Raw genomic sequence first — 24,935 nt, 5'->3', positions numbered from 1 at the left:
CAAATGTTCAAAAATCGAAGCCTTTGCGATACCACAAATTCTGCAAACATGTGGTATGAATGGAAAAAAGGCCCGATATACAGGCCTCTTGATTTCCAAGACAACTGAAGATTCAAAGTTATCATAGATGCTTATAAAACAGCAACAACACAGCAAAGTGTAGCAAAGAGAGACGTGCAAAAATGTTTAACCTGTCCCTGACCTCAAAATCATAAAGCAAACAAGAAGCTACAAGAGCACAAGCCCGAGTTCAGAAGGTTTCAGCTGCTCCTTAATCCTATAATTATAAAGATAGTAGTGGAGCTGCCCATCACCAGGCCCAAACTTCAGCTCCTTCAGGAACTTCTCGTTCTCCATCAAATCCAATGCATTGAACACATCATAATCTTTCTGTTTCGCCACGATCAGCGCATCATTCATCAGCTGTACCCAGGGTGTCCTTGTGGCCAGATTATAGAACGAATAGGCAGCCTTCAAGACCGAGTGATGCTGGTTGGAAAGGATCGAGGATGCCAATGAATAGAAGCTGAAGAAATCGGTGACCTCATGCGTCTCAGGACTCTCCACCAGATAGCTCTCCACCACATCCTCCCTTGGGAGAAGCCAATGCTCCACGTCATTCTCATCGAAGTTGGGGGCCACGACGAACCGACTGAGATACTCCCTCAGCAGCCGGGTGACCGCGGCCACATCGCGAAGCTCCATCTTCCGGAGCCCTGGTGTAGCCGGGGACTCCGGGAGTTTGTAGAGCCGGATGGTCCGGCTCATGGTCATCCGGTCCCCGAGCCGGGAGAAGCCCACGTCTATGAGCTTCTTAGGGTTCAGCGAGCGGTGCCAGTACTGGCACGTGGCGACCGGTGTCGGGATGACCACACCAGCGGTATACGCCGCCTGCCAGGTGTTCTCCAGATGTACCCGCCGGGTTACCTCCTTGATCAGGACTGGGGCCAGCCGCTTCGAGCGGAGCTTCTTGTGGACGCAGAGGAAATTGACCTCAGCCATCCCGACGACGGCGTCGCGGACGCGAATCCTGGCGGGGACGGCGGTGATGAAGGCGACGAGCTTCTTCGAGTCCTTGACGCGGACGCCGATGTGCCAGGCTTTGAAGAAGCCGGGGGGACGGAGGGCCCAGCGGAGGAAGGGCTGGGAGTAGTTGAAGCGGAAGAGGTTGTCGTCGTCCTCGACGTAGTTGAGGGAGAGGAGGTTGTAGACCTCGGCGCTGGCGGCGGCGTCGTCGACGTCGACGGTGCACCACTCGTACGAGGCGGGGAGGTTGTAGGGGTCCGGGCGTACCGCGGAGAGAGGGGAGGGGGGCTCGATGGGTCCCTCCGGGAGGGAATCGTCGCCCAGGTCCTTGAACTGCCCCACGGGCTGGGTCTCCCAGAAGCGGTGCCGCTTCGGCAGGGCGAGAGATTCTTGTATTCTACGAGCGACGGCCTCCACGGAGGAGCCGTCGGCGTCGGGAGTCGGCTTAAGATTAGGGTTTTCGTTGCCATTGGAGGAGCTAGGCGCCATCGGACGCAGAGAGGCTTGGAAACCCTAGATCTCCTCCTTGCAATTAACGACGGAAGAAGATGGCGGCTCTTATTACAGACATCGGACCAGTGGATTGGAAGGCTTTTTTGTAACGTAAGCTCCAAGCGCGTCGGAGAATGCGAGCCTTTGATCATAGGCAACGCGCTGGGCTGACTCGATGCTATATTTATACTCAATTTTTCAATCATGGGCTAAACTCGATTAGAACAGGTTCGACCAATAATTACATAACCAAATTGATAATTCGCTGCCTTTTCTCAATTAGTGTCTCTCTTTATGGACAAATTCAACCTGAACTAGGGATGATTATATGGAGGTTGCACAAGTAAGGTCAAGCATGTCATGGTTTGGTGCAGTCCTTTATGCATCTCAAATGCTACCAGTGAGTAGCATTATAAATCATTATAATAGGTATGGACCAAAGATTGGTATTTCTCATGGAATCAATACTTCTTTTTACCCCTTGCATGTAATCTTATAGGTTAATGTCACCTTTAGATAGTTAGGTGATCAAACAGGATCCACGAAAGCAACATGTCTGATTGGATTTAATGCAGATTTTGCTACCAAAGAATGCTCGAACAGCTAACTAGTCAATAGGTGATACTAGTAAGTCCACCAAGGGTCGGATAAAATTCATTGTGGACATATGGCCTGCACTATGATGCATCTAGAAACTTCTGTTGCAGTGGTTGTGGAAGAATTTTCTCACTAATCTTTGTTTTTTTTTTTTTTGATGAAAAGAATTTTCTCACTAATCAAGAAGATCAAATTACCTCACAAGCAAGAAACCATATGTTAAAGTTTAGGTCCATATTCCTAACAAGAGCAAGAACTTTTATTCAGTTTCTAAATGGCATTTCCCAAAAGAAAGCATCAAAACCATGTTTATTACAGCGTACACAATTTTTCTCATGTATGCAGACACTGAATATTTTGTATATTATTCATAATAATAAAAATGATTTTCCTATGGATTCCCTCAATTAAAGGTCTCAAATTATTTATTAGAACTCAAACTTCTTGTTATATTTAAACAACATTTCATAAATACCAAGTTGCCATTGATGAATGAATAGCTTACATGCACTAAACAATGGAAGAATGAACTTTAACACATAAAAAGTATCAAACAAGACCAACTTTTTCTTCGAGCAACGGCGACTTAACAAGACCATGCACTAAACAACGGTGAATGAGTTGGCTCAGTGCAAGCTCTAGTTAGCTTCCCTTGAATCCGTGTACAAGGTTGACCATGCATTGTATATGTTGGGAAATGTCGATCGGTCTCTCTCACATCGACTCACCGTCGGACCCGTCTGACCGGTATCCGACTCTACCGACCGTACCGACCGACGACTGCCGATGCCGCCCGACCGAATATATATCGATCAGACAGACCCTCTCCGTTCCCGACTGGCCGAACTGTGGAGCCCGATATCCGACTCCCGCAACGCCCCCGACTATCCATCGGAGGGTCCTCGGGCTTTCACCCGACATTCCTCAATCAGATGCCGGCGTACAGTCGGTCGGTTCCCCCGAATGTCGTACGACTGCTATGGACCACCATCCTACCAAAGGCTTGCGGAGTAGCCGCCCTGGGATATTGTCCCATTTGAGGCATGGGTCCACCCTAGTGATTTGACAGTCTCAGGGCGACGTGACAGTCCCACGATGATTCTGACAGTCTCCGACGATTTGACAACTCTCTCATTGTCTGCGCCATAAATGACGGCATCATATCGCGCTCTACTATAAAACGGAGAAGGCAACAGTGCTGAAAGAGGTTCCTTTCGAAACTCCTGAATTCTTCTTCTCTAGCTCTCTCACTTTCTCTCGCTGAGCTCCTTGATTCTTTTCTACTATTGTCTAGTCTTCTCTCTGACTTGACCGTCGAAGGATTCCCGTCGGAGTCACCTCCGATCAGTGTGAACTTCTTTTGTAGGTACTTGCTCTCGATGATCAGACGATGAGAAAATTGACCGCAACAGTATATGTTCTTCAGCGATAGCAACTTATTGCATAAGCAAGTTATTCTTGTCAACTCTCGCATGAGCTGATATACAAAATGGAAAAGATACGTAACTTTAGCATGCTCATTCAATGCACCTTGTGGGTATTTAGCTGAGGTCACAGTATAAGTTCCATGCAACCGTAATCTTCAAAAAAAAAAATTTTTTTTTTAAAGTGAAACTTCTCGCATTACCCATTTTTACTTCCATCATATGGCCATCGGGCTTTTTTATCGATAAAGTTATTGCAGAACCACCAATCTGCACCATTCTATTTTCTAGGATCTTCAAGCAACATATTTCTCCATACATTAAATATCTTAAAAAATACATATTAACTTATTTGATTATAATAAAGTCTTGTCAGGATATTTTGAGAATTTAAAATCAGAAAAAAAAATCTCCGATAATAAACTGCTTAGCCGGGCAATTCTCTAAAAAAAAAAATTAAAATTTTATATTTTAAAATTTCAATTGATCACTATTACTTATTCACCACCACAATGATTATCTCCATCAATAGCATTGTCATAACTACTGCATCACCTCAAATCATCATTATCGTCGTTACCATGTCCACCATCAACGCCATAATCAACTGCCATCACCTTGCATCAATTATGTACAAATAGAAACTAAAAACACATATAATTATATACATATATAAAAAATATAAAAATGTTCATATATATATATATATATAATTATATAAAATCATAAATACATATACGTGTACCTATCATTTTTTAACCATAATATAAAAATCAAGTAGAGAAAATTAAAACTATAATATGACAACATATTATTCCACCAAAATCCAGGGCATTTATTATAATATTTTAGTAATATATTCACTCTGATTTAATATTTATAATAAATTTAATTATTGCAAGAATGTTTATTATCCTTGACAGGTATACTTTGGGTTTGGATGTAGATATCGCCAAACCCGACCCACCCACATCACTAATGACACTGCGCTCGTATTTTTACTAAAATACCCTTCACATTGTTTTGTGACAATATCTGCTTTCCCAAGTTCTAACCCTACCCTGTCGCCAGGACGGGAAGCCTTCCTCTTTTATTTCTCCGGGTCCATGGCAGTTGCCGCGTTTCCAAGCTGCGGCGCTCGCCGGCTGAACGCGAGGCCGTGGCTTCACGCGGTCCGATCCTCCGCGTCCTCTCCTTCTCCTCCTCGGTCTCCCACCGACGTCGATGGCCTGGGAACTGCACCAACTTATACGGCCGCCGCCTCTCGTTCCTTCTTTCCGAAGCGAGGCCAGACGCTGGAGCTGGTCTGCGAATCCCTAGCTTTCAAGGGCAAGGGCGTTTGCAAGGTCGTCGATACCGGCTTCGTCCTTATGTGCGACCGCGCCCTCCCCGGCGAGCGCTTTCTTGGCCGCGTTTCCCGCAAAAAGGGCAACTATGCCGAGGTCTGTCTCTCTTCCACCTCTCTTCCTCTCCTTCCTTTTCGTATTAGTATTTTAATCAGTTCTTGCCGCAAGATTGTAGGTAACAAAGCTGAAAACCATCACTCCGCATTGGGACTTGGTGGAAGCTCCATGCGAATACGCCTCGTCTTGCGGAGGGTGCAAGACCCAGAACCTTGCGTACGAGGCGCAGCTCAGAGCCAAGGAACAGCAGGTCCGGGACTTGATCGTTCGTGTGGGAAGGTTTTCTGACGGGGACCCGGAATGTGCTTCCGTGCTGAAGCCCATCGTGCCATGTGATCTTAAGTTTCACTATCGGAACAAGGTATACATGATTGTAAATTTATGTTTTAATTTAGTTCTGTTGTGGGGCAAAGGTGTCATCTTTCTTCGTGCTTTCAGATGGAATTCTCATTTGGTGCTCGGAGATGGATACAAATAGATTCCTTGACCGATGATCAGGATCAGATTCAGAGAGGTCATGCGTTGGGATTGCATGCACCCGGGTTCTTTGATAAGGTCCTCCATATTGAAAAATGCTTATTGCAAAGCGAAGCGGCTAACAAGGTGACGCTTCTAAGTGATTATAGTTCATTCATGATTACTCTTGTGGGCACTAAACGCATGAGAAGCAAGACGACATTACCACAAAGACTAAAATAGGAACTGAATGTTTTCTTTTTGCCCTTGCAAGATCTGTTCTTCGTGTCTGTTGCTATGGTTTGTCCTTATTACATTTTATATGCAGTAGGATGACTGGATGATCACTAGGGTTTCTCTATTTTTGCCCTAGTTAGATGTTTTTGGCTACCCATGTAATGGCATCAGCAATTTGCAATCTTTGTTGTTAACTATAAGAGATTGAATATGTATTTAGTAGATTATTTGCTAATTTTATAGGTTCTTGCAGTTGTTCAAGATAGTTGGAGGGATCCAGATCTTAACCTATCTCCATATGATGTCCACACCCATGCTGGATTTCTTAAACATCTAATGCTAAGAACTGGAAGGTACCCTTTTTCTTTGATTAGTCATCAGATTTAGTGGGGGATGCATCTAACCTCCATTGAGGTAACTATGTACATTAGCTGGAGGATCTTTTTATACTGTATTCCGTTCCATGATTTCTCATACTCATGCAAATTAACACGTATTTACATGCACTTAAGCCACAGATATGTCATTTTTTATATATAATTCTCTGATACGTTGTGGCATGCATGATCTGCTATATTTTCATTTTGGATGTATGGTCGGTGATATGTAGATGGATTTGGACCTTCTTTGTACTTTGCTGGAATTGATAATTCTTTTTGGCACATTTCTCATGGACCTGTGATGCTTGTGATTAATTATGGTTTTTATGTATTTTTATTGATTGCTACCCTGCAGAGGTCATCCTTGAATTGAACTATTGTTTATTGACTTAGTTACACTCATTCACTTGAGAGGTTTACCCTTTGGAAAATTTAAATCTCAAAGTTTGACTGATGGAGAAAGAAAGTGTGCATGTATGTAAGGATGAAAAGGAGGGAGTCTAGTCTAGAAGTGCAAGACTGAAGAAACTCCGATGTAATGAGCTTGACATGGCATGTGCTAACAGAGACAGAATTGATTGCTGAGGATAGTTCATGATGTGAACATTGTTATTGCTGCAGTCAAGCTTGTGCGATATGTTTATCGTGACTTTTTTTTCCTTCTTTTAGAATTTGTTGCTTTGTTTTTCCTTTTGGCATACTCAGCCCTTCGATGTAAATTTCCTATTTGATTAGATAATTCTGAACATTTTGTGCAAAACAAGGTTTTGCTTATAGAACCTGAAGTTTTGGAAGGGAAGGGAAAGTAAAAGGGATAGAGAAGTGAAAGGGGAAAAGCAGGGGATTAGGTAAAAGTAGTTCATGTGAAATACAAAATGCTATAGCCAAGACTAGTTTCATTTACCACAAGTAACAGTATGAAAAAAAAAGCTCAATCACTATCTCACGGCCATAAACTAAGTTGACTTTGTTCGTAGAGGGCATCCAAAAGAGCACCAGGATTTGAAGTAGTATGTGTTAGGGTAAAACAAGAGCAATGCCATTAAAATGGGAACAATATCTGAAACATTTCCTATTTTTTTGTTGTGCTTTAACAAACTGCCGCTTGACATTTTAGCATCAGTGGAATTGCCTAGGTAGTTTGTGTTAGCTGATAAATATGCTGAATTTTGAATGGAAATTATGGAATAACTGAAGTGCGTTCACTGCACGAATATCACTTCTTTCAACAGTAATACTTATTTTCATTCTTTATATTCTGTCTTTCTTTTGTGTTTTCTGGTAAAATTCGCAAATTTTCATTGTCGTATAGAAATGTCTTAATTTTGTCAAAAAAGTTTTCCCTCGCTGTGCCAACAAAGTTTTAGTCACTGCAATGAGCTTCATATTGTTTGTTTCAGAGACGTCAAGACTGGTCTTCCAGAAGTGATGGTTAACTTTGTCACGTCAAGCTACAGACCTAAGCTATTGGAGCCTCTTATTAACAAAATCTCAGCAATTCCTGAAGTGGTCTGTATGAAAGTTCATTTTATATATTATCTTCACAAAAGAGACTTTTATGAAAAGTTGTTATGTGTACACTTAACTACTTTATATGGGCACATAAAGTCATATGCATTCAGCTGTAATGATACTATGCAGCTTCTGTTACATTCATTCGCAGAGTAATATTTATCTTGCATTTTGCTAGCATAAGTTGCATCTTCATCAGTCTTATGTTTTTGGCAAAATTATTCTAAATTTAGAATGAAAACTTTAAAAATTATTACTCATGTAATGTTGACAGGTCATAGTTTATATCATCATAGTTTGTATCATCATTGATAACTATTGCCTAGCATGGATAAAACTGTGGTATTATAGACTTGTCATGCTACAATTTTTAGTTTGTGTATGCTCACACTTGAATGAGTATAGCTCTGTTGATAGCAATAGTATTTTGGTAAATTACAGATGACTGTCAATTCTGTTGATTTTCTCATACTGATTATTTACTTGTGAGCAGTTTGAGCTTTCATGATATGCATGCTATGGTACTAATAATTTTCTACCTGCATCACGTAATTTAATTAATCTTTTACCTGATCTACCTCTAATCTTTACAACAGTCGCTGCATTACTTTACTAGGTCACATGCAGCATAGAAAAATTTCCTGAAAGAATTGCATAAATTTGGTAAACATGTACTAGGAATAAAGTTGGTAAATAAGTAGTGAAAGAACACGTAATTGTAATGGAACACACAATGAGAGCTCTGGAAAACTTTTAGTGGAACCCTGTGGGAAACACAAAACAAGCCTTTGGATAACAAAACCTATGTAGTTTATCCATATGTTTAGTCTAGTTCTCTGGAGGGTGCCTTTTCCAAATCTTTTTGTATTATTTGCAAATGGAATTATTGAGTCCTAAGAAATTTCTGGAAACACACTGGGAGGCTTTTCTTGGTACTACAATTTCATCAACAATGATATATGGATATATGGCCATGTGTTCTATGCCATAAGCATGGCCATAAACTATCACTTGGATGATGTATCCCATATCAAATATATTTTGAAGTTTAAAAATTCCTGAATGTTACTTTTATGCCATTAAAGAATGCGTTTGCTTCCATTCTCCTTTCCATATCCATTTCCTCAAGGAGGCTTTAAATTATATGATTAATCCATATGCATATTTTTCCTCTGCTAACCACAATAGGTCAGTATCATGAATAATGTCAACTCATCTGTTGGTAACACATCTGTCGGGGAGGAAGAGTATAAGTTGCATGGAAAGTCAACTATCACAGAGATGCTAAGAGGACTTACATTTCAGATATCAGCCAACTCTTTCTTCCAGACTAATTCTCACCAGGTTTGCAACATGATTTGGAATTGGTTTCATCACCTGTGCATGCTTGCCATTGAACTCATTTTTCAGACCCAGTTACCTAATATATTTCAGCTTACTGTATAATCGGCCCTTGCCTGCACAGTATTCATGTCAAAAGTTTACTCAATTTTATTACTCTTTGCAACAATGTCACAAGTTTCAACCTTACATTTATGAATATGTCAGTTTGTTCAAATATATTGATTAACAGTTGTTACAGTTCAATTTCAGATCTCGAGTTTTATGCAGCTTTTTTGTCCTAATTCACCATCAACATTGATTAAAGCCTGACTGGGTGTAATTCGTACAGTGTTTGTTTAAGCACAACATGATATTCATAATCATGCATGGGCTGGGAGACATTACAGTTGGGAGGAGGTGGTGGATGTTCAGAAACACTTGGTTGGAGATTCAGAGAATAAAAACCTGTAATGACAGCTGTAAATGCATAATGCGGCATTCCAACACCTCCTTGGGGCTATGTGGATGCTTTAGCAGGCTCTACCAGCAAAACTCTATAGCAGAGCATCCTTTCACTGAAAAAATCTGTTGGCTTGTAGGGTTTTTTTTTTTTCCTTTCCCTGGAAGTTGGGGGATTGGCATGAGAGTGAGAGCAAGTTCTGCATTCCTATTCTTCAAAATCAGGGATAGCTTACCTTCATGAATAAATGCCAAAGTTCAAGTGTATAAACCATGTAACATCATTTGAGAAATCTAAGATATTCAACTGGAACAATGTAGAATCTAGTTATGATGCAGCAGCCTAAGCTATTTTCGGTTGGGTTGGTGTTCTTTTGAATGTTTGGGGCCCTCAGACAACTGAATTATACTACCATCATGTGGTTTGACTGACAAAGTCAGACCAACTTCCACCTCAGTCTCAAAGACTGAGCAAACCTTTGTATTCTATCCTGATTAAAATATCTGATATTATAAAGAACATGAAACCCCACAATTTTCACTATCTTTTTTTTTTTTTTTACGCTACCTATTTTTTGAATATTAGCCTTGTTCATATGTTATTTAAGACAGGACGCTATTAGAAGTCATTAGATGGGATTGACCATTTGGTGGTGTTGATTGCCCATTCTATATAAGTAAATGTCCATTTTTCATTTTTAGGGGTTACTAAGTCCTGCAGTTTATACAACTCTGTTTAATTTATTCAGGCAGAAGTTCTCTATAAGCTTATTGAGGATTGTGCTGGTCTCAGAGGAGATGGTTCAGAGATTGTTCTGGATTTATTTTGTGGAACTGGAACTATTGGTTTGACCATTGCAAAAAGGTAATCTTTTCCCTTCAAATATGCGAGAAGGGAATGTCTTCCTGTTTGGAATTCACATTGATCATCTTTTGTTTCTTTTAGTAAGGTATTTTGAAGCAGGAACTCTTTTAATTATTCCAGGGTTAGACATGTTTATGGTTATGAAGTAGTGGCTGAAGCTATATCAGATGCTCGAAGAAATGCTGAGCTTAATGACATCCGTAATGGTACATTTATTCAAGGCGATCTTAACAAAATCAATGACAAATTTGGAAGTGATTTGCCGAAAGCTGACATTGTCATTTTAGGTTCGTTTCTGCTGAAAACTTTTTCTCTTGGAATTGCCTTCAAGCTTTTCTCATTTTTCACCAAGAAGATATAATATATGAGCAGTTTTCTTGCCTACTTTTACAAGTTATCTCCAGTATCATGTACTGGTTGAATAGTGCACTTTTGTAACTGGTAAAGAAGTTCCTTTTGCATGTGGAAAATAGTTTTTTGAGCATGGTTTGCAATATTGTAACTTGACACTCAGGCCCGAGGAGTTGCCTTGTGGTGCACACTGTCTACTGGGGGTGCCAGATCCATTTTATTTTTAGTTGGAAAAAATTTTAAAGATATAAAATAAAGATAATTTGATGTGTATGCAGGCCTAGGGCTCCCTGATTTTTGCATGTGATATGTATGTTCTGTGCCATGATATTTTAAATATCTATAAAGAATTTTAAATTACATGCCTTTTGAAACAGAAAAGAAGATATATGCTTTTGCTTGTTGATGAAGCTAAAGATTTCCTTGACTTAATGAGCTGCACATTAGCCTATATATAGTAATTTAAGTGTATCAACTTCAGCTATTTCTTTTTTGTGCTCTTGTATTTTTCTTTTTTTCCTTTTGGATGACGATTTACCATCAAACATCTTTTTCCTTTCCCTCAGAGTTTTCTTTTGTTCAATCCATGACTTGCATTTCTTTTCTCTAGCATCAAGAATTAGAGAAGTCATTTGATTAACAAATGAAAGAAAATTAAAGCAATTCTATCTAAGTAAGAAAATGTATATAATTTCAGAAAGCATTAAGCAACGTTAAAAAAAGAAATTCTTTATGAAGTTCATACTCTTTTGACTTATGAAAATTGAGAATCGCCTTTTTGACGCAAGTGGAACTGTAATTTTCTTGCTGTTCTTGCAAAATTCTGCAGATCCCAATCGCCCAGGCTTGCATATGAAGCTAATCAAATATCTACTGAAACTTCAGGCGGCACGTGTTGTCTACGTCTCATGTAATCCAGCCACATGTGCCCGTGATCTTGATTACCTTTGTCATGGTGTGGTATGTATTTTCACTTATTAGTGTTCCCATGTATATGATGTTAGCTTGAGGTATAGAAATGATCTGTTTGTTAACTTTTATCTGCTTAAAATTGCATACAGGCTGACCAAGGTATAAGGGGATGCTACCAACTGAAAAGTATCCAGCCAGTAGACATGTTTCCTCACACTCCTCACATCGAGTGTGTCTGCTTGTTGGAGCTCCGCTAGGTGCTGGTTTTGACTTCCACTTAGTAATTATGAAGGTATGGATGCTTATCAGTTAGGCATTATCTTTAAACTCTAGTCTTGGAAATGGTTAATTGTGTTATTTTCTTTGGGGGCTTTTGCATGTCACCTCTGATAAGACTAAAAAAATTTACAAATAAAAACCCACATTTTCTGATGGTTACAATGCACACTATTTTGGACTGTTGTTTGGGGGTGCGGGAAGCCATTAACTTCCGTCAACATTTCTCAAGGGGGACCGACTATGATATTTGAGCTCAAGTGTAAATAACCATTTTAAACTATATTTTTTCTTTAAAGTGGGGGCAATATGTTGGTTAACAGGTGCTGTGTACTAAATTAGCCGCTTGGCAAATGGCAGCAAACAAATTGAATTGTTGAAAGTTGGAAAAGAAAGCATGAAATTTTTAAATACAAAAATGTCAGTAGCAGGTGGGTGTTGGAAAAGTATTCAAGGAAAATTTGATGATTCTCGGCCTAATAGTGACTGCAAGAATTTTCTGCAAATAGCTTGATTTATCTGGAATCCATATGTCATTACTGGATGTCGGAGGTGATGGTTTTGGTTGTGGGGATCATTTTCCAAATCCTGTTTCATATTTGAAATAATGTAACAAAACAGATCTTTTCCTTGCCTTAATTTTGGCTTGAAAGATTTCACTATTGTGGGATCATACATTTGTGAAGAACGATGCCAAAGAAATAACATTTGGAGTAGGCAGATTTTTGAAGGTTGTTCTGCCACTTAGTAGCAAAGCATTCTGCTTGTTCTCTTATCTACTAGGAGTGCTGCATGTGTAGAAGATGATTCACAGTTCTGTTCTGGTCTATTCAAGAAAACTTCAGCCATGTTCTTGGCTTTGGAATAACTTTTTGCATTCTTGTGCTTACGTTGGACGTTGCAGTTGAGAATTCCAATTTGATCATTGGCTTTGCTTTATTCTGAATTTTCTAGCTTTACCTTGACTAGGGTTGGAAGTAGGCCGGGCCAAATCGGGCCAGACCCCAGTCTAAGCTCAGTCCGAAATTTTTTATCGGGCTTCGGGTCGGATTTAGGTCCGAAAATCTTTAAAAGATTCAGATCCGAGTTCGACCCAAACAAATTGGGCCAGATCTCGTGCATTCAGCTTCCGTGCATTCAACAAATTGGGCTCGAGTCTTGCATGAGACGAAGACGTGGAAGAGGATGAGGTCCTCATCCGCTTGCGATCTCGTGCGTTCAATTCCATCGGTGGCTCTCGTCCGTACATGATGCGGTCGGAGGCAGCGGTGACGGCGGAGGGGATGGGCTTGAGATCGTACTCCGATTAGCATTGTGGGGTTGGCAAGTCGGCGGTGGTCATAGTAGAGCACTTCGCCAGATTGAGAATGGAGGTCGGAGCTATAGTGGCAGGGATCGACGGCAGATCGAGCAGGTTATTTTGGTGGTTTGGAATCGAGGCGGAGGGGAGGGAAGGAGGTGGGGTGTTGAGCTCGGAGAGCATGCTCTCGAGCCAGGTGGAGAGGTCGAAAGGGTTATAGTGGAGAGGTCGAAAGGGTTATAGTGGACGGTGTCGGAGGCGAGGTGGGAGAGGAAGGCGTTGTCGCGGTGCTGTTGTCCATGGCCATCTCGAATTGCTCGAGCTTCAGGATGACGTCCGTCATGTCCAAGGACTGGACCTTATATCCGAGCACGGCCAAGAGTTCATCCACTCCACCGTCTTGCTCCTCCATCACCGTCATCTTGCCCTTGACGCTCGACAGCATCTTCGTCGCTGGATACTCTCCAACTCCTTCGTCGCTCTCCTGATGCTCTCTCTTCATCATTCTCCTATTCTGGCTTTCAATCAAAATCTATGGTTTATGGATCTCGGGGGCAAAGGGGGTCTAGGATTAATGGAGGAGAGGGAGAGAGCGATGGTGGAGATCGACGGCCGACGGAAGAGCAAGGAGGATCGGGAGTGAGGACGGCAATGGTTGACGGATGGGATCGGGTTTATGATCGGGCTTATAATCGGGCTTATGATCGGGCTCAAGCCGGCATCGAGTCCGGGCCGGGCCAAAGGTAGGTCCGAGCTCGGCTTGAAAGTAAAATGGGTCCTATATTTTGGTCCAAATCCAGCTTGAATGATTTCAGATTGAGCCCGAAATCCGGTCCGAAACTGGCTGGCCCGAACCCATTTTCAGCCTTAACCTTGACAGCTGACAGATTCTTCTATCTCATACATTAAGCAATTTATTTCATAATCAGAAGTCGGAACTTTTAGAATTCAATGTTGGAATTGATAAGGAGGAGAGACTCGCATGTTGATGGAGTATTCTTTGGAAGTTAGCTTGTCGGTTCCTTGCTTCGTTGAAGTTAGTTGGCTACTGCAGCTGATGAGCTTATTCAGTTCCAAAATCATTTGTGGTTTTAAATTTCTCGTAGAACTACTATAGAGAAGTTGGTTTAAAGATGTAGATTAGAGAGATTAAGAGGAAGCTATTTGAATCTTGTATCGAGGAGCTCGAAGAAAAGGTATATTATTTGGTTATTAAATTCGAGTCATGTTATGAGATGGCCCTACTTTGCGCTCGTGCAGGTACAAACTTCTGAGACGGTAGAAAGCTTGCTCTCCCCAAGACATGAAGCATATTTGTGTGCTTCACTGCAAGAATTTGTGGTTCATGCATCAGAAATGGGACGTGAGCACGTAACGGGGTTTCTTTCAGCACTTGGTGTTCCCACGCGGCTTCTCGTGCTTAACGGGCCACCGGCAAAGAGATGGTACCGTATGTTGGGGTGAGCAAAAATTAAATTTAAATTAATTAAATTAGTAAAATCAAATTAAACTGTAGATTTGGTTTAAAATTTTATTCGATTTGGATTGATTAGTTTTTGATATATAAAAAATAAATTTAGATTGATTCAGATTTATCATTTAATAAAATCATTCTCAAATCGAATCGGATCGATTTTAATAAAATAACACCATTTTGATTAGAATATGTTGGAGTATTAATGTATAAAAAAATAATTTTAAATTTATGGTATTGTTTATCAATTTGATTTTATGTTGATTAGTTTTAAATCATAAATGACTTACTAAATTATTTATTTTTTTTATAATATCTTGAAGATCTTTATCTTAATCCTTAATGATGATGTTTGTTTAAGAATTTTATTTTGTTGAGTAGCAATATCTTATGTCAATTTAAATCATTTTATTTGATAAATTTTTTTGATAATGCTATTATGTGAAAAGAAAATAAATTTTCATGAATCATAAAAAAGTAATAATAATATAAATCAGTAAATCAAATCAAATCAAACTGTTTAAATTATGTTGGTTTGGTTTCAATCTTTAATTGATCTGATTTAATTTTTAAAAATATTAAATTATTTAGGGCTGATTTGATTTAGATTTAAGCATAAAATCAGTTCAAATCGGATCATGTTCATTCCTAACCATATGTGCGCATTTTTCGGTCAAATTGAGTTGTGCACCCTTGTTTGGTCTCATAAATTGTAGCTTACCATATTTTTATTGCTTAGCATGAAGGACGTACTTATTTAATCAGACTGCCTAATCATAAATTATGATTGGACTCTTCTAGAAGAAGATATAAATGTTACAATTCCTTGTGAATTTAGTAGGTAAATTTTTGGACTAACGTGGATACGAGATAACTCTTGACAACCAGGGGAAATTAAATAAGACAACCTTCAGCTTGATCGCTCTTCTGTGGATACGACAGGAGAAATTTTGGTGTGCAGCCTGACATGTGGCAGTCATGGAACATTTAGGACTCCTTTGGTTTGCGGAGAAAGGAGGGTGAAAGTGCTCAAAAAAAATAAAAATAAAAATAAAAATAAAAAGAAAAAAAAAAGAAACACATACTTGGTTAAAGTTTGTAAAGGGTAGGAATGACAAAATAATTTTTTTGTGAAGATAAGATTTTTTATATTTTATTTTATTAGAAAGAAAACTCACATGAGATATAGAAAAATCACTTTTTGAGATAGTTGGAAGGTTTTTTTTTTTTTTGTCAAAAATGCCGTGAAGCTTTTAGCTAAAATAGAATAAAATTTTTCTCAATATAAGAGATATAATATCTATTTTATATAAACTTTCGTGTTCAATCAAATATAAATTATTTTAAAATATATTATTTTTATGGTCAATCAAATATATAAAAATTATTTTTTCAGATATGAAATTTTTTATGCACTATGGGCGGTGTAGAAAAATCAATTGGGAGTATACCATCTCGTCCAATTATTCTACGTAGTCATCACTTTCCAATGCATATTTAATATTTGTAGGTCAAAATTTTTCGTTTAAAAATTTTGTATGACAAAAATATTTTATATTTTTTGAAAAAATTATGATATTTTATGTCTATATTATGACATCCTACATCCATAATATATACAGGATGTCATAATTTTTTTTAAAAATAAAAATATTTTCATCATTCAAAATTTTCAAACGAAAAAATCGATCTACAGATATTAAATATGCATTAAAAAATGGTTGGACAAAAATATTTTTCTCATATTATGATATCTTAGAACATAATATGATCTAATCCAATATGATTTTAACCAAAAGCTACTTCCCAGCTGATGCAGTGCCTGCAAACAAAAATTACTACCATGATAATTAGTTATTTAAGATCTATACAGCAGGCCTCAATAGATTAAGCGCATCATGGTCTGATTGGCACATACCGAGGTAATTTGGTGAATCAGAAGAGAATTTATTTTTACGTAGTGGAATTGAGAATATGTCAATTAGGAAATTTATTTCTGTGACGGTGGGGATTCCGTTCTCTCTCTCTCGTTGGAGTCTTATAGATGAAGGGCTAATTGTGGTAGAGCTGCTCGACGGTGGGCTTGCCGTCGATCTTCATGCAACCTCCACCACCATCGTTGGCAGCATCACCCTGGATATTTTAGCATGGCTGTTAGCGGCATCGTGAAAGAGATTTTTTTTTTTTTTTGGGGTAAAAGAGATTGATCAATATTATTACATAGAAAGAGCATTTACACAAAACATGAACAAAAAAGAAAAAGCCTCACTGCACTTCTCGCTGTAAGGCACAGAATTAGGATTTTTTTTCATAAAGTTTAAATTATGACATCATGTTGATATTAGCATTCTGCAAACTGATTGAACCGGCGGTTGAACCGGTACCCGGCCAGTACAACGGTTCAACGTCCGGTCCGGTTTTAAAACATGCCGTAAGCTTCGGCTCCTCACGCCCGGGCCCTGACCCGTTAGACGTCTATGAATAACCGGCCGTCCAGCAAGTTCCAGCCAGATCGAACGCTTAGCCCAGAAAGCAAGACGAATCCGAGAGGGAGAGAGAGAGTTGGGGGTTTTGATGGAGGGCGGGCAGTCGGCCGGGGTGTACTCGCTGCCGCCGAGCCGATTCTACGGCGAGGACATACTGTTCTGCGTGGACGTGGACGTGGAGTCGCGAACGGAGATGAAGCTGTCGGGACCCAAGGGCCGCCCCATCACCCGCCTCGACTCCATCAAGCAGGCCCTCCTCCTTTTCGTCAACGCCAAGCTCTCCATCAGCCCCGACCACCGCTTCGCCTTCGCCGTCCTCGGCCAGTCCGTCTCCTGGGTCCGCCCCCTCCTTTCCCCCTCGATTCTTGATTCTTGGCTCTCTTCGACGTTTCTTTTTTCTGATCTTTCTCATCCCGTTGAATCAATACATAGATCAGATAGATTGCTTCGAGGTATCGGACCTCCGAATTAAGAGAATTCTCAATCTAATTTCATTAATTCGTAGTAAGTATTCTCTAATTTCATTAATTCATAGTCTGTGTCCCAGGGCTCTTACAGTCTATAAGCATAACCGCTAACAAAATGAGGAAATAAATCCTAAGATGCTCCTTGATAGACTCAAACAAGACGCCTACCACAGTAAACTAAATTAGCCCTAATTAGACTTGGATAGACTTTCCAAACTAACTTAAATAGGACCGAATCAAACCAGATCATGCCATATTGTTATTGTTTTGAGGATAATCTTCAAGGTTTTGAATGATTTCGGGGAAGTCACTGATAGGTTCGGGATGATTCCCTTAAGTAGATGGTTTTGAATGATCCTTTTGGTTTCTTGATTTTTTTTGCCCCGCTGATATTTTTGATGGATGATAGTTGCTTCTTATGCAATGGATGATCGGTTTCTATGCGTTTAAGATTATTTCGTAGAATTGGATAGTAATATTTCGTCAATTGAATATTCTCAGCATTTTATTTTGTATTTCTTGACATTATGTCTGAGGATCTGTATTAAGCTATGCTTGCTTGGGGTTGTTTGTACTTTATATATGCTCGATTTTTTTGCAAATCTTTGGATGTACCTTGTGCTGGTTACTAAAATCTTCTGTTTGATTCTGATTTCTAGAGATGGATTGGTCTCAAGTCTCAACAATGACTTCTGTTTTTGTTTTTTCTTTCTGAAGCTCTGCATAATTTCATTTTTCATGATCATCATATCTTTAAGATTGGCATATATGATTTTTCTTTCATGATCATTATATATAAGATTGGTGTATGCTTATTGTCAACTCTTGTGAAAATTCAATGGCTCTATAACTCTAGCAATAATGTGACAGTTTTGTTAGATTTCTTATTACTATTTGAGATTATCACAAAGATAAGGAGAGACAAAACAGACATCAATAGCATCATAATCCACCCTGACCAGGCCACTTTAACGATTTAGCCACCAAAGTATTTTCACACATGTTGGCATACACTAACAGTTAGTTTCTGTAGTCATCATGAAAAATGGTATGAGAAAGAAAACTCTTTTTTTGCTAGTGAGAAAGTACGAATTACAGAACCAATAGAACACCATATGAAATCCGATTGGTAAACTTTGGAAGCCTAAATCGGTGATGATATAAGAGAACTGTTTTGGAAGTTACGAGGACCCACCAGATATGTTGATCTATTTTTTTCGCTCTATTAGACCAGCACATTGAATGCTATAGATTTACATTAAACAGTGCATAAATACCATGACTATCATAATCATCAAGCCTCATTCAAACAACTCCTGATCGACTAGAATTGATGATGGGCTGCGATGATATACAGCTTCTGCTATTCACTTTTTCCGGTTATCATATCAATATCCATTTATGCACTATATGAAATATGTCTAAATGGGTGTATATGTCACGTGTGTGATTGATGGTGAATTTTGTAAAGGATAAGTTATCAACTGATTTGCTTGAAAATCATGCTAAAAATTTTGAAAGGCAGACAATCTTCTTCACTTTAAAAAGCAATTTTGAATACATATTTTTCATGATTTTTGATCTGAAATATGGTGCGATGATTTATCTCTAACCCCAATCTCTCCCCTTCTTCAATTTCTTTTTAAATGTTTAATTGCTAATAGATATCTTTGTTACCATCAGCAGGGCAACGCTTAGAGAGTGGTAAGAGTGTGCATGGCTGAGGTTCTTTTGTGTATACCATCTAGATGAAATGACCTGAGAGACAAATCCAATCTATATCTCTTGTTCAATGTTTATTTTACATATGAGAAAGCATGAGCATCCAAACATTATTTGCTTATCTTCTAGGTAGAGGATAAATGGGAGACAACTGGTGATGTCTATGTAGTTTCATATGTTGTCCTGCCATGTTATAAATCACTTTCAATCATCATTAAATGTGTCCCCTTGGTGGCCCAATCGAAATTGCTGCCTCTTGATCTAGTTGAGGAAACCATGTTACCTCCATATCAAGGATGCAAATTTTATCAAAACATCAATATGTATCCAATAATTTAACATACTTTAGCTTATCAAGCCCATGACCGAGATTTTGTTCTAATGCCACTTGCTTTTTGCTTATGGTTTTGTGGAAAACATCCTTTTGGACTTTCTTCTCTTGATGATGCAATTAAAAATCGATCTTACTTTCATATATCATGGAACTTCCCTCCTCTAAGTTTCATGTCCTCAAAGACATCTCATTTTTAACTTCACTGTAGGCATACAACATTAGTTGTTTTGTTGTAATCTCAATCATTGTGCAAACTGCAAACATTTTGTCAAATGCAGAAGCCCCTTTTTGTTGCTTCATCAACAAAAAGTTCCATTATCCTTGTTGTTGCCAACTTGGGGCTTCCATGCGATTTCTTATGACTTTTCACATGATGTGTCATTATATGACAAAGTCAAGCAATACAGAGGAACATGATAAAAGACAAACCATACACAAATTATAGATCTTAGGTTGCTAATGTATGTGCATCCATGGTTTGAAGAAACAAAAGAGTTCAATCTTGTCATCTTAGAGCCACTCGTTCTAATTTCTCTTTATAGAAACAAACAATAAAAACTATGAATATATGAAACAAAAGATGTACCCACCAAGAGATGCCAAGAGATTTGTCCCTGATACAACAGATACCTTCCTTGCCCTGCAGTGCTCTCTTCTAACTTGCTTCCTTTTATCCTCAATTTTCTCCTTTCTACTGTTGTTTATTGATAGCTTGATCCTCCTCTTCTTTTGTTGATAGAGAACATTTGGAGATTGAAAAGATCCACCAGCATCTCATATTGTTTTTTTTATGCTTCCAGAAATGACTAGCCAAGAGAAGAATCTACCGGTGCTTTTTGATATATGTTTTGCATACAACAAGGTGTGAGTTCTATTGGGCATTTAGAGTAGGATGATGTAGATTAAGGAAGTATGTTGCAATTAGGAGTCTGATACTTTATAAATATTATTGTATTATGGGATGGTTGTTGTGCAATTCTATGATATGATATCTTATATGTTGTATAAGAACATCACATTGGGAGAAGTACCTTTAGAGATTTTCAGTGTACCAGTTCGCTTCCATGTTCGTGTCCTCTGGAAGTACCTCTCTTTTCTTTATCTTTTTTGTCCTAATCTTTCTCTGTTTTCTTTTGGTCTTAAGATCCATTGATCTTTCTTTGCTCTTGCCAAAGGAAAAATGCTAAAGAGATTAAAGATCCTTACGACTCATAATCCTTCTTTTTTGTCCTCTATGGGAAGTCGAATCAATTTGAAAGAGAATTCTCTCTTTCAGTTTTCCCCACTCTTTTCATATGGTTTTCCATAAAGAAGGTCTTAAGAATTCGATAGGCATATGCAAATATTGCTAGTTGGAAGTTGATATCACTGTGCTCCGCTGTGAACATTTCAGAATATTTCAACTTTCAATTTACCAAATTGAGTATAATGCTATTTGAGTTCGTGCTAAACTCTGAAATTAAAAGGTTGATTAAATTTTTGTTTGCCATTAATTTTTACAGAGTGTTGCATTAACGTCCGTGGCTTGACTTCGATAGATAATAATATACTACTATTTGAATATTCGGGAGAATCCTAACTTAAACTTAACTTTTCCACATTTGAAGCTTAGGAAGGAGTTCAGCAATGATGTTGATTCTGCAGTGGCAGCAGTTCGGGGACTTGTAGCAGCAAACTCATCATATGGCCTCGCAGATATTACCCAACTTTTCCGAATAGCAGCCCATGAAGCAAAGAAATCCCGCATGCAGGGTCGCCTCTTCAGAGTGGTACTTCTCATACTCCTTATATAAGGCCTGTTTTCTAATGGCATCTTCTGCTCCATCCATGTTCTGTTTTAATTCACATGTCATTCATGGTTCTTTGTTGAGGGCAGTTTTAATCCCTTCTTCTTGTCCTCGCTTATTCCAAATTTTAACTTGAAAAAGGTTGAACGTTGAAAATCGTGAAGAAGCATTTTAAATAGTTGCCTGCATATTGCATGAAGACTCAAAGCAGGAAGAGGCATTTTAAATAGTTGCCTGCATATTGCATGAAGACTTGAAGCAATCTTTTAGAAACAAAATTTGTTTTTGACTGTTGGTTGCCAAAATGTGGAAAAGGGATTCAGCGAAGTAAGCTTACACTTAAATCATAGGGAAATACGATCTCATATTTTATGCTTGTTGTATTTGTTTTAAGACTGTGTTCTAAAGCCTCCACTGAACACCAGTCCATTTCGGTGTCCAAGTCACATGTCAGCAATTCAACAACCACAGGTTAACCATAGTTCAACCCATTGATCCATAACATCTCAAATAAGTCAAATAAATAAATACTTAAAATAAAATTTTTTAAAATCTAAAAAATATGAAAAATTACAATAATAATTCCATTACATATGTAACATCTATAGCACAAAGATGATAGAATCCTACAGCTTATTTTTGCAAAGGAAAAAGTATGCATTAATATCACCTACCAAATATGTCCAAAAGGTAAATTAGTTTTTTTTTTTTTTAAATAATATTTCTTCCAGCAACTTTAAAGTTGAAGCCAGGTTGTCTCAGATAGGTCAAAACCAGGTCAATTTGAGCAGGTTGAACAGTTGAACCACCTAGGTCACTGGCTTTTGGGTTTTGCAGATTTGAGACTGGCCCAATCCATATAGGCTTCTTGAGAGATGGGTCGGGTGGTTCAACCTGGTCTACCCATTTAGGTCTTAAAACCTACATTTAGCTATGTTTTGCACTCTGAGAGAACATACTTAGTTGGATAGTTGGACAGGATTGTGGGGGCCACTAGGGTATAAAATGCTCTAGGTGGTGCGAGTAGTGCAGCTGTTCAGAGATCTAGTTGTGAAAGTTGATAGATCTGATTGGGATAAAAGTAGAATAAGTCAGACTGAACTATATCTAGGTCATTCAATTAATGAAATGCAATTGGCATGCTGTATATTGCTTTCATTCTTCCTGTGTACATTATTTTTCTTCATATTAAACATTTGTATTTGGATCTTATCTGGTTAGTCAAGTTATTTTAATTCGGAATATCAGAATTAATGAAATTATAGCAATGTAGCACCAATAAGAACAATATACCCCTTTCTACTTTTGGATCTCCAATCATTTATACTTTGTGATTGTACCCTGCGAATTTTGTCTCCACCATCAGCTTTTTGAGTCAGCTTTTATACTTTATTCTTTCAAGAATAAGTGGGAGGTCTGACATCTAATTAATTTTCGCTTCAGATACTCATTTACTGCAGATCATCAGTTCGGCCCCATCATCAGTGGCCTGTAAGTCAGAAGGTTTTCACCATGGATGTAATGTATCTTCATGACAAGCCTAGTTCTGAGAACTGCCCACAGAAGGTATATGATGCTCTTGTCGATGCACTTGAGCATGTCAGTGAATATGAAGGCTACATCTTTGAGAGTGGGCAGGGCCTTTCCCGGGTCCTCTTCCGGCACATGTGCATGCTCCTTTCCCACCCACAGCAACGTTGCGTTCAAGATGATCTTGACATCCCCAAGTCCCTCACAAGGAAGTCAGCACCTCCAATTGATGCTATTCCCAGTGATGATAGCATTTCTGTCTCCAGCCAGTAAATTACATGAGCATTTCTTGTTGTATTAGATGACCTTTTTGACCTTTTGTAATCTAAAATTTGAAGCTCTGGCTTCTCTTTGTTGGCAGGCTTCTAATCCTTGTTACTAGAGTCAACAGCAAATTAAAAGCTACCTTTTCTTAGCATGGCTTGCTGCCTTAAGCAACATTTTTAGATAATTTTTTAACTTTGAAACAATTGATTAATAACACGCTCATCAGATGGATGCCAGATGGTTGATTTGAGGGCTTACAGGACCTGAATTTATATTGTCTCGTTTTGGGTTTTTCGTTCATGCCTATTGGAAAAATTAGGATTTGATTGACCAGGACCTGCCACATTGAGGTTCCTACCATAAATTGTTTTTTTGTTCCGGTAAATGATGTTTTAATTACATCATTGATGGGCACCCATGTTTTTGGACAAATATACTTAAACATTCTTTGAAGGATGGGATGTAGTTTCATGGAGAAAAGCTCTGTTGAGATAAAATTCTTTGTTGATACTTGAGTTGTATTAGCCATGATAATTATGCTAGGTTTTACTAAAGCAATATAAAAATTCAATAGTTGCGACCGTCGTCTCCCAGTGTCAAGGGAACTTAGTCCCTTGATCTTTCCCATTTCTATTTTGCTGTATGTAATGTAGGGGTTGCAAGTGGGTGGAGCAACAAGTGACTACTTAAGTTCAACTTCGATCCAAATTTAACTCAACTCGATTATTATTTAAATCTAGGATGAATTCATATAACTCAAAATGGTTTTTCAATTTAATCTCGGATAGTAAATCTAAGGCTAGCTAGTCTAGTTCTCTCTCTCTCTTTCTTTTTCTCTCTCTCTCTATATATAATATTATATTTATAATATAAATAAATTATTAATTTAATATTTTATAATATAATATTATGTTATATTTTATTTTAATTATATTTTAAATTATAATCAAGATTTAAATTTAAGTTTAAATTTGTCATACTCCAAATCCGGGACATAACACGGCCATGCTACCGAGGGATGGACCCACGATAACACGAAGCCAAAATTCATCTTCTTTAACATAATAACAGGTATATCATAAATAAATGTAATAATAAAGTTCAATTCAAATATTTAATTAAACTAAAATTGGTTCAGAGCATCTAAATCCAAAGATTAAATAATCCAAGCCTTAAAATTCATAATGACTATAATCCATAAATATAAACTGAATTTCTAGTGCAAAATTTTCAAGCTTGTTTTGCTGATCTCCAAGCCTGGGTTCTCTTTCCATCAGTCCTAGCCTTATTTCTCTGTACATGAAAAAGAAAACAAAAAGAATATGAGCTACACTAGCTCAGTAAGTAGACTTTCGTTTCCTTACCGGATCAAGCATAAGTTTTCTATGATAATGCATCATTTAGCAAATAACAATTATTGTAAAAATAAATATTTCATAGAGCACGTAATAAAACAAGTTATAAGCTCATCATGCATGCATAAATTATGTATATTTCACAATCATGAATCGTAAATCATTTTCATCATGGATTCATGTCATATTTCAAAACATTGCTCACAGATATTCGTGCTAAGGTCACTATTATACCCGTGACAGGGCCATATTTTTTAATCGACAGAATTCTTAATTCATGTGCCAACTTTATACCCGCTGGCAGGACCATGTTTCATGTGGATGCTAGCTCCGGATGTCGACCTTTCCGAAGGGATTCATTCATAGCCATCTGAGAGCCTTTGAAATCATTATATCTTTTTCTTAAAACATACATATACATAGATGGAAAAACAATGAAATTCATGCTTCATAATCATGCTATTTTCATAAGACATATTCATGAAATCAATACTCATAAT

At 38.3% G+C, this 24,935-nt stretch overlaps 3 protein-coding genes across 5 annotated transcripts; 2 read left to right on the top strand and 1 right to left on the bottom strand.

The window, feature by feature from the left end:
• Positions 1-56: 56 nt before the first annotated feature.
• Positions 57-1,674, bottom strand: LOC105048000 (glycylpeptide N-tetradecanoyltransferase 1). Its single transcript, XM_010927176.4, has one exon. It carries the CDS (start codon positions 1,513-1,515, stop codon positions 229-231), a length of 1,287 nt encoding a protein of 428 aa, XP_010925478.1. The 5' UTR covers positions 1,516-1,674; the 3' UTR covers positions 57-228.
• A 2,912-nt stretch (positions 1,675-4,586) lies between these two features.
• LOC105047999 (uncharacterized) lies at positions 4,587-21,243 on the top strand. Of its 3 annotated transcripts, XR_002165106.2 has the most exons (12): positions 4,587-4,981; positions 5,061-5,303; positions 5,381-5,545; positions 5,879-5,988; positions 7,416-7,524; positions 8,716-8,871; positions 10,059-10,174; positions 10,295-10,461; positions 11,355-11,485; positions 11,587-11,729; positions 14,274-14,473; positions 21,104-21,243. XR_002165106.2 is itself a non-coding variant. In XM_010927175.4 (11 exons), the coding sequence occupies exons 1-10, from the start codon at positions 4,646-4,648 to the stop codon at positions 11,692-11,694; spliced, it is 1,641 nt and encodes a 546-aa protein (XP_010925477.1). In that variant the 5' UTR covers positions 4,587-4,645; the 3' UTR covers positions 11,695-11,729; positions 12,037-12,581. The 3 variants fall into 3 exon arrangements, 2 of the variants coding, with proteins under 2 accessions (XP_010925477.1, XP_010925476.1); XM_010927175.4 differs by lacking the exons at positions 14,274-14,473; positions 21,104-21,243 and adding an exon at positions 12,037-12,581; XM_010927174.3 differs by lacking the exons at positions 14,274-14,473; positions 21,104-21,243 and having other exon boundaries at positions 11,587-11,869.
• On the top strand, positions 16,925-23,231 carry LOC105047998 (uncharacterized). The gene is made up of 3 exons (XM_010927173.3): positions 16,925-17,310; positions 21,104-21,265; positions 22,727-23,231. Exons 1-3 carry the CDS (start codon positions 17,062-17,064, stop codon positions 23,084-23,086), a joined length of 771 nt encoding a protein of 256 aa, XP_010925475.1. The 5' UTR covers positions 16,925-17,061; the 3' UTR covers positions 23,087-23,231.
• Positions 23,232-24,935: the final 1,704 nt, after the last annotated feature.

Source organism: Elaeis guineensis, chromosome 7, assembly GCF_000442705.2.
Source record: "Elaeis guineensis isolate ETL-2024a chromosome 7, EG11, whole genome shotgun sequence".
Taxonomy (NCBI): domain Eukaryota; kingdom Viridiplantae; phylum Streptophyta; class Magnoliopsida; order Arecales; family Arecaceae; genus Elaeis; species Elaeis guineensis.
This window is presented reverse-complemented; position numbering and strand designations above follow the sequence as displayed.

What these genes read in the sequence shown, in the direction of transcription:
- LOC105047998 (XM_010927173.3), top strand. Translation starts at nt 17,062, where the DNA reads ATGGAGGGCGGGCAGTCGGCCGGGGTGTACTCGCTGCCGCCGAGCCGA. An exon ending in TCGGCCAGTCCGTCTCCTGG is followed by an intron (nt 17,311 to 21,103) that starts GTCCGCCCCCTC and finishes CCACATTTGAAG; the next exon opens with CTTAGGAAGGAGTTCAGCAA. An exon ending in AGGGTCGCCTCTTCAGAGTG is followed by an intron (nt 21,266 to 22,726) that starts GTACTTCTCATA and finishes TTTTCGCTTCAG; the next exon opens with ATACTCATTTACTGCAGATC.
- LOC105048000 (XM_010927176.4), bottom strand. Translation starts at nt 1,515, where the DNA reads ATGGCGCCTAGCTCCTCCAATGGCAACGAAAACCCTAATCTTAAGCCG.
- LOC105047999 (XM_010927175.4), top strand. Translation starts at nt 4,646, where the DNA reads ATGGCAGTTGCCGCGTTTCCAAGCTGCGGCGCTCGCCGGCTGAACGCG. An exon ending in AAAGCGAAGCGGCTAACAAG is followed by an intron (nt 5,546 to 5,878) that starts GTGACGCTTCTA and finishes CTAATTTTATAG; the next exon opens with GTTCTTGCAGTTGTTCAAGA. An exon ending in GGTTTGACCATTGCAAAAAG is followed by an intron (nt 10,175 to 10,294) that starts GTAATCTTTTCC and finishes TAATTATTCCAG; the next exon opens with GGTTAGACATGTTTATGGTT.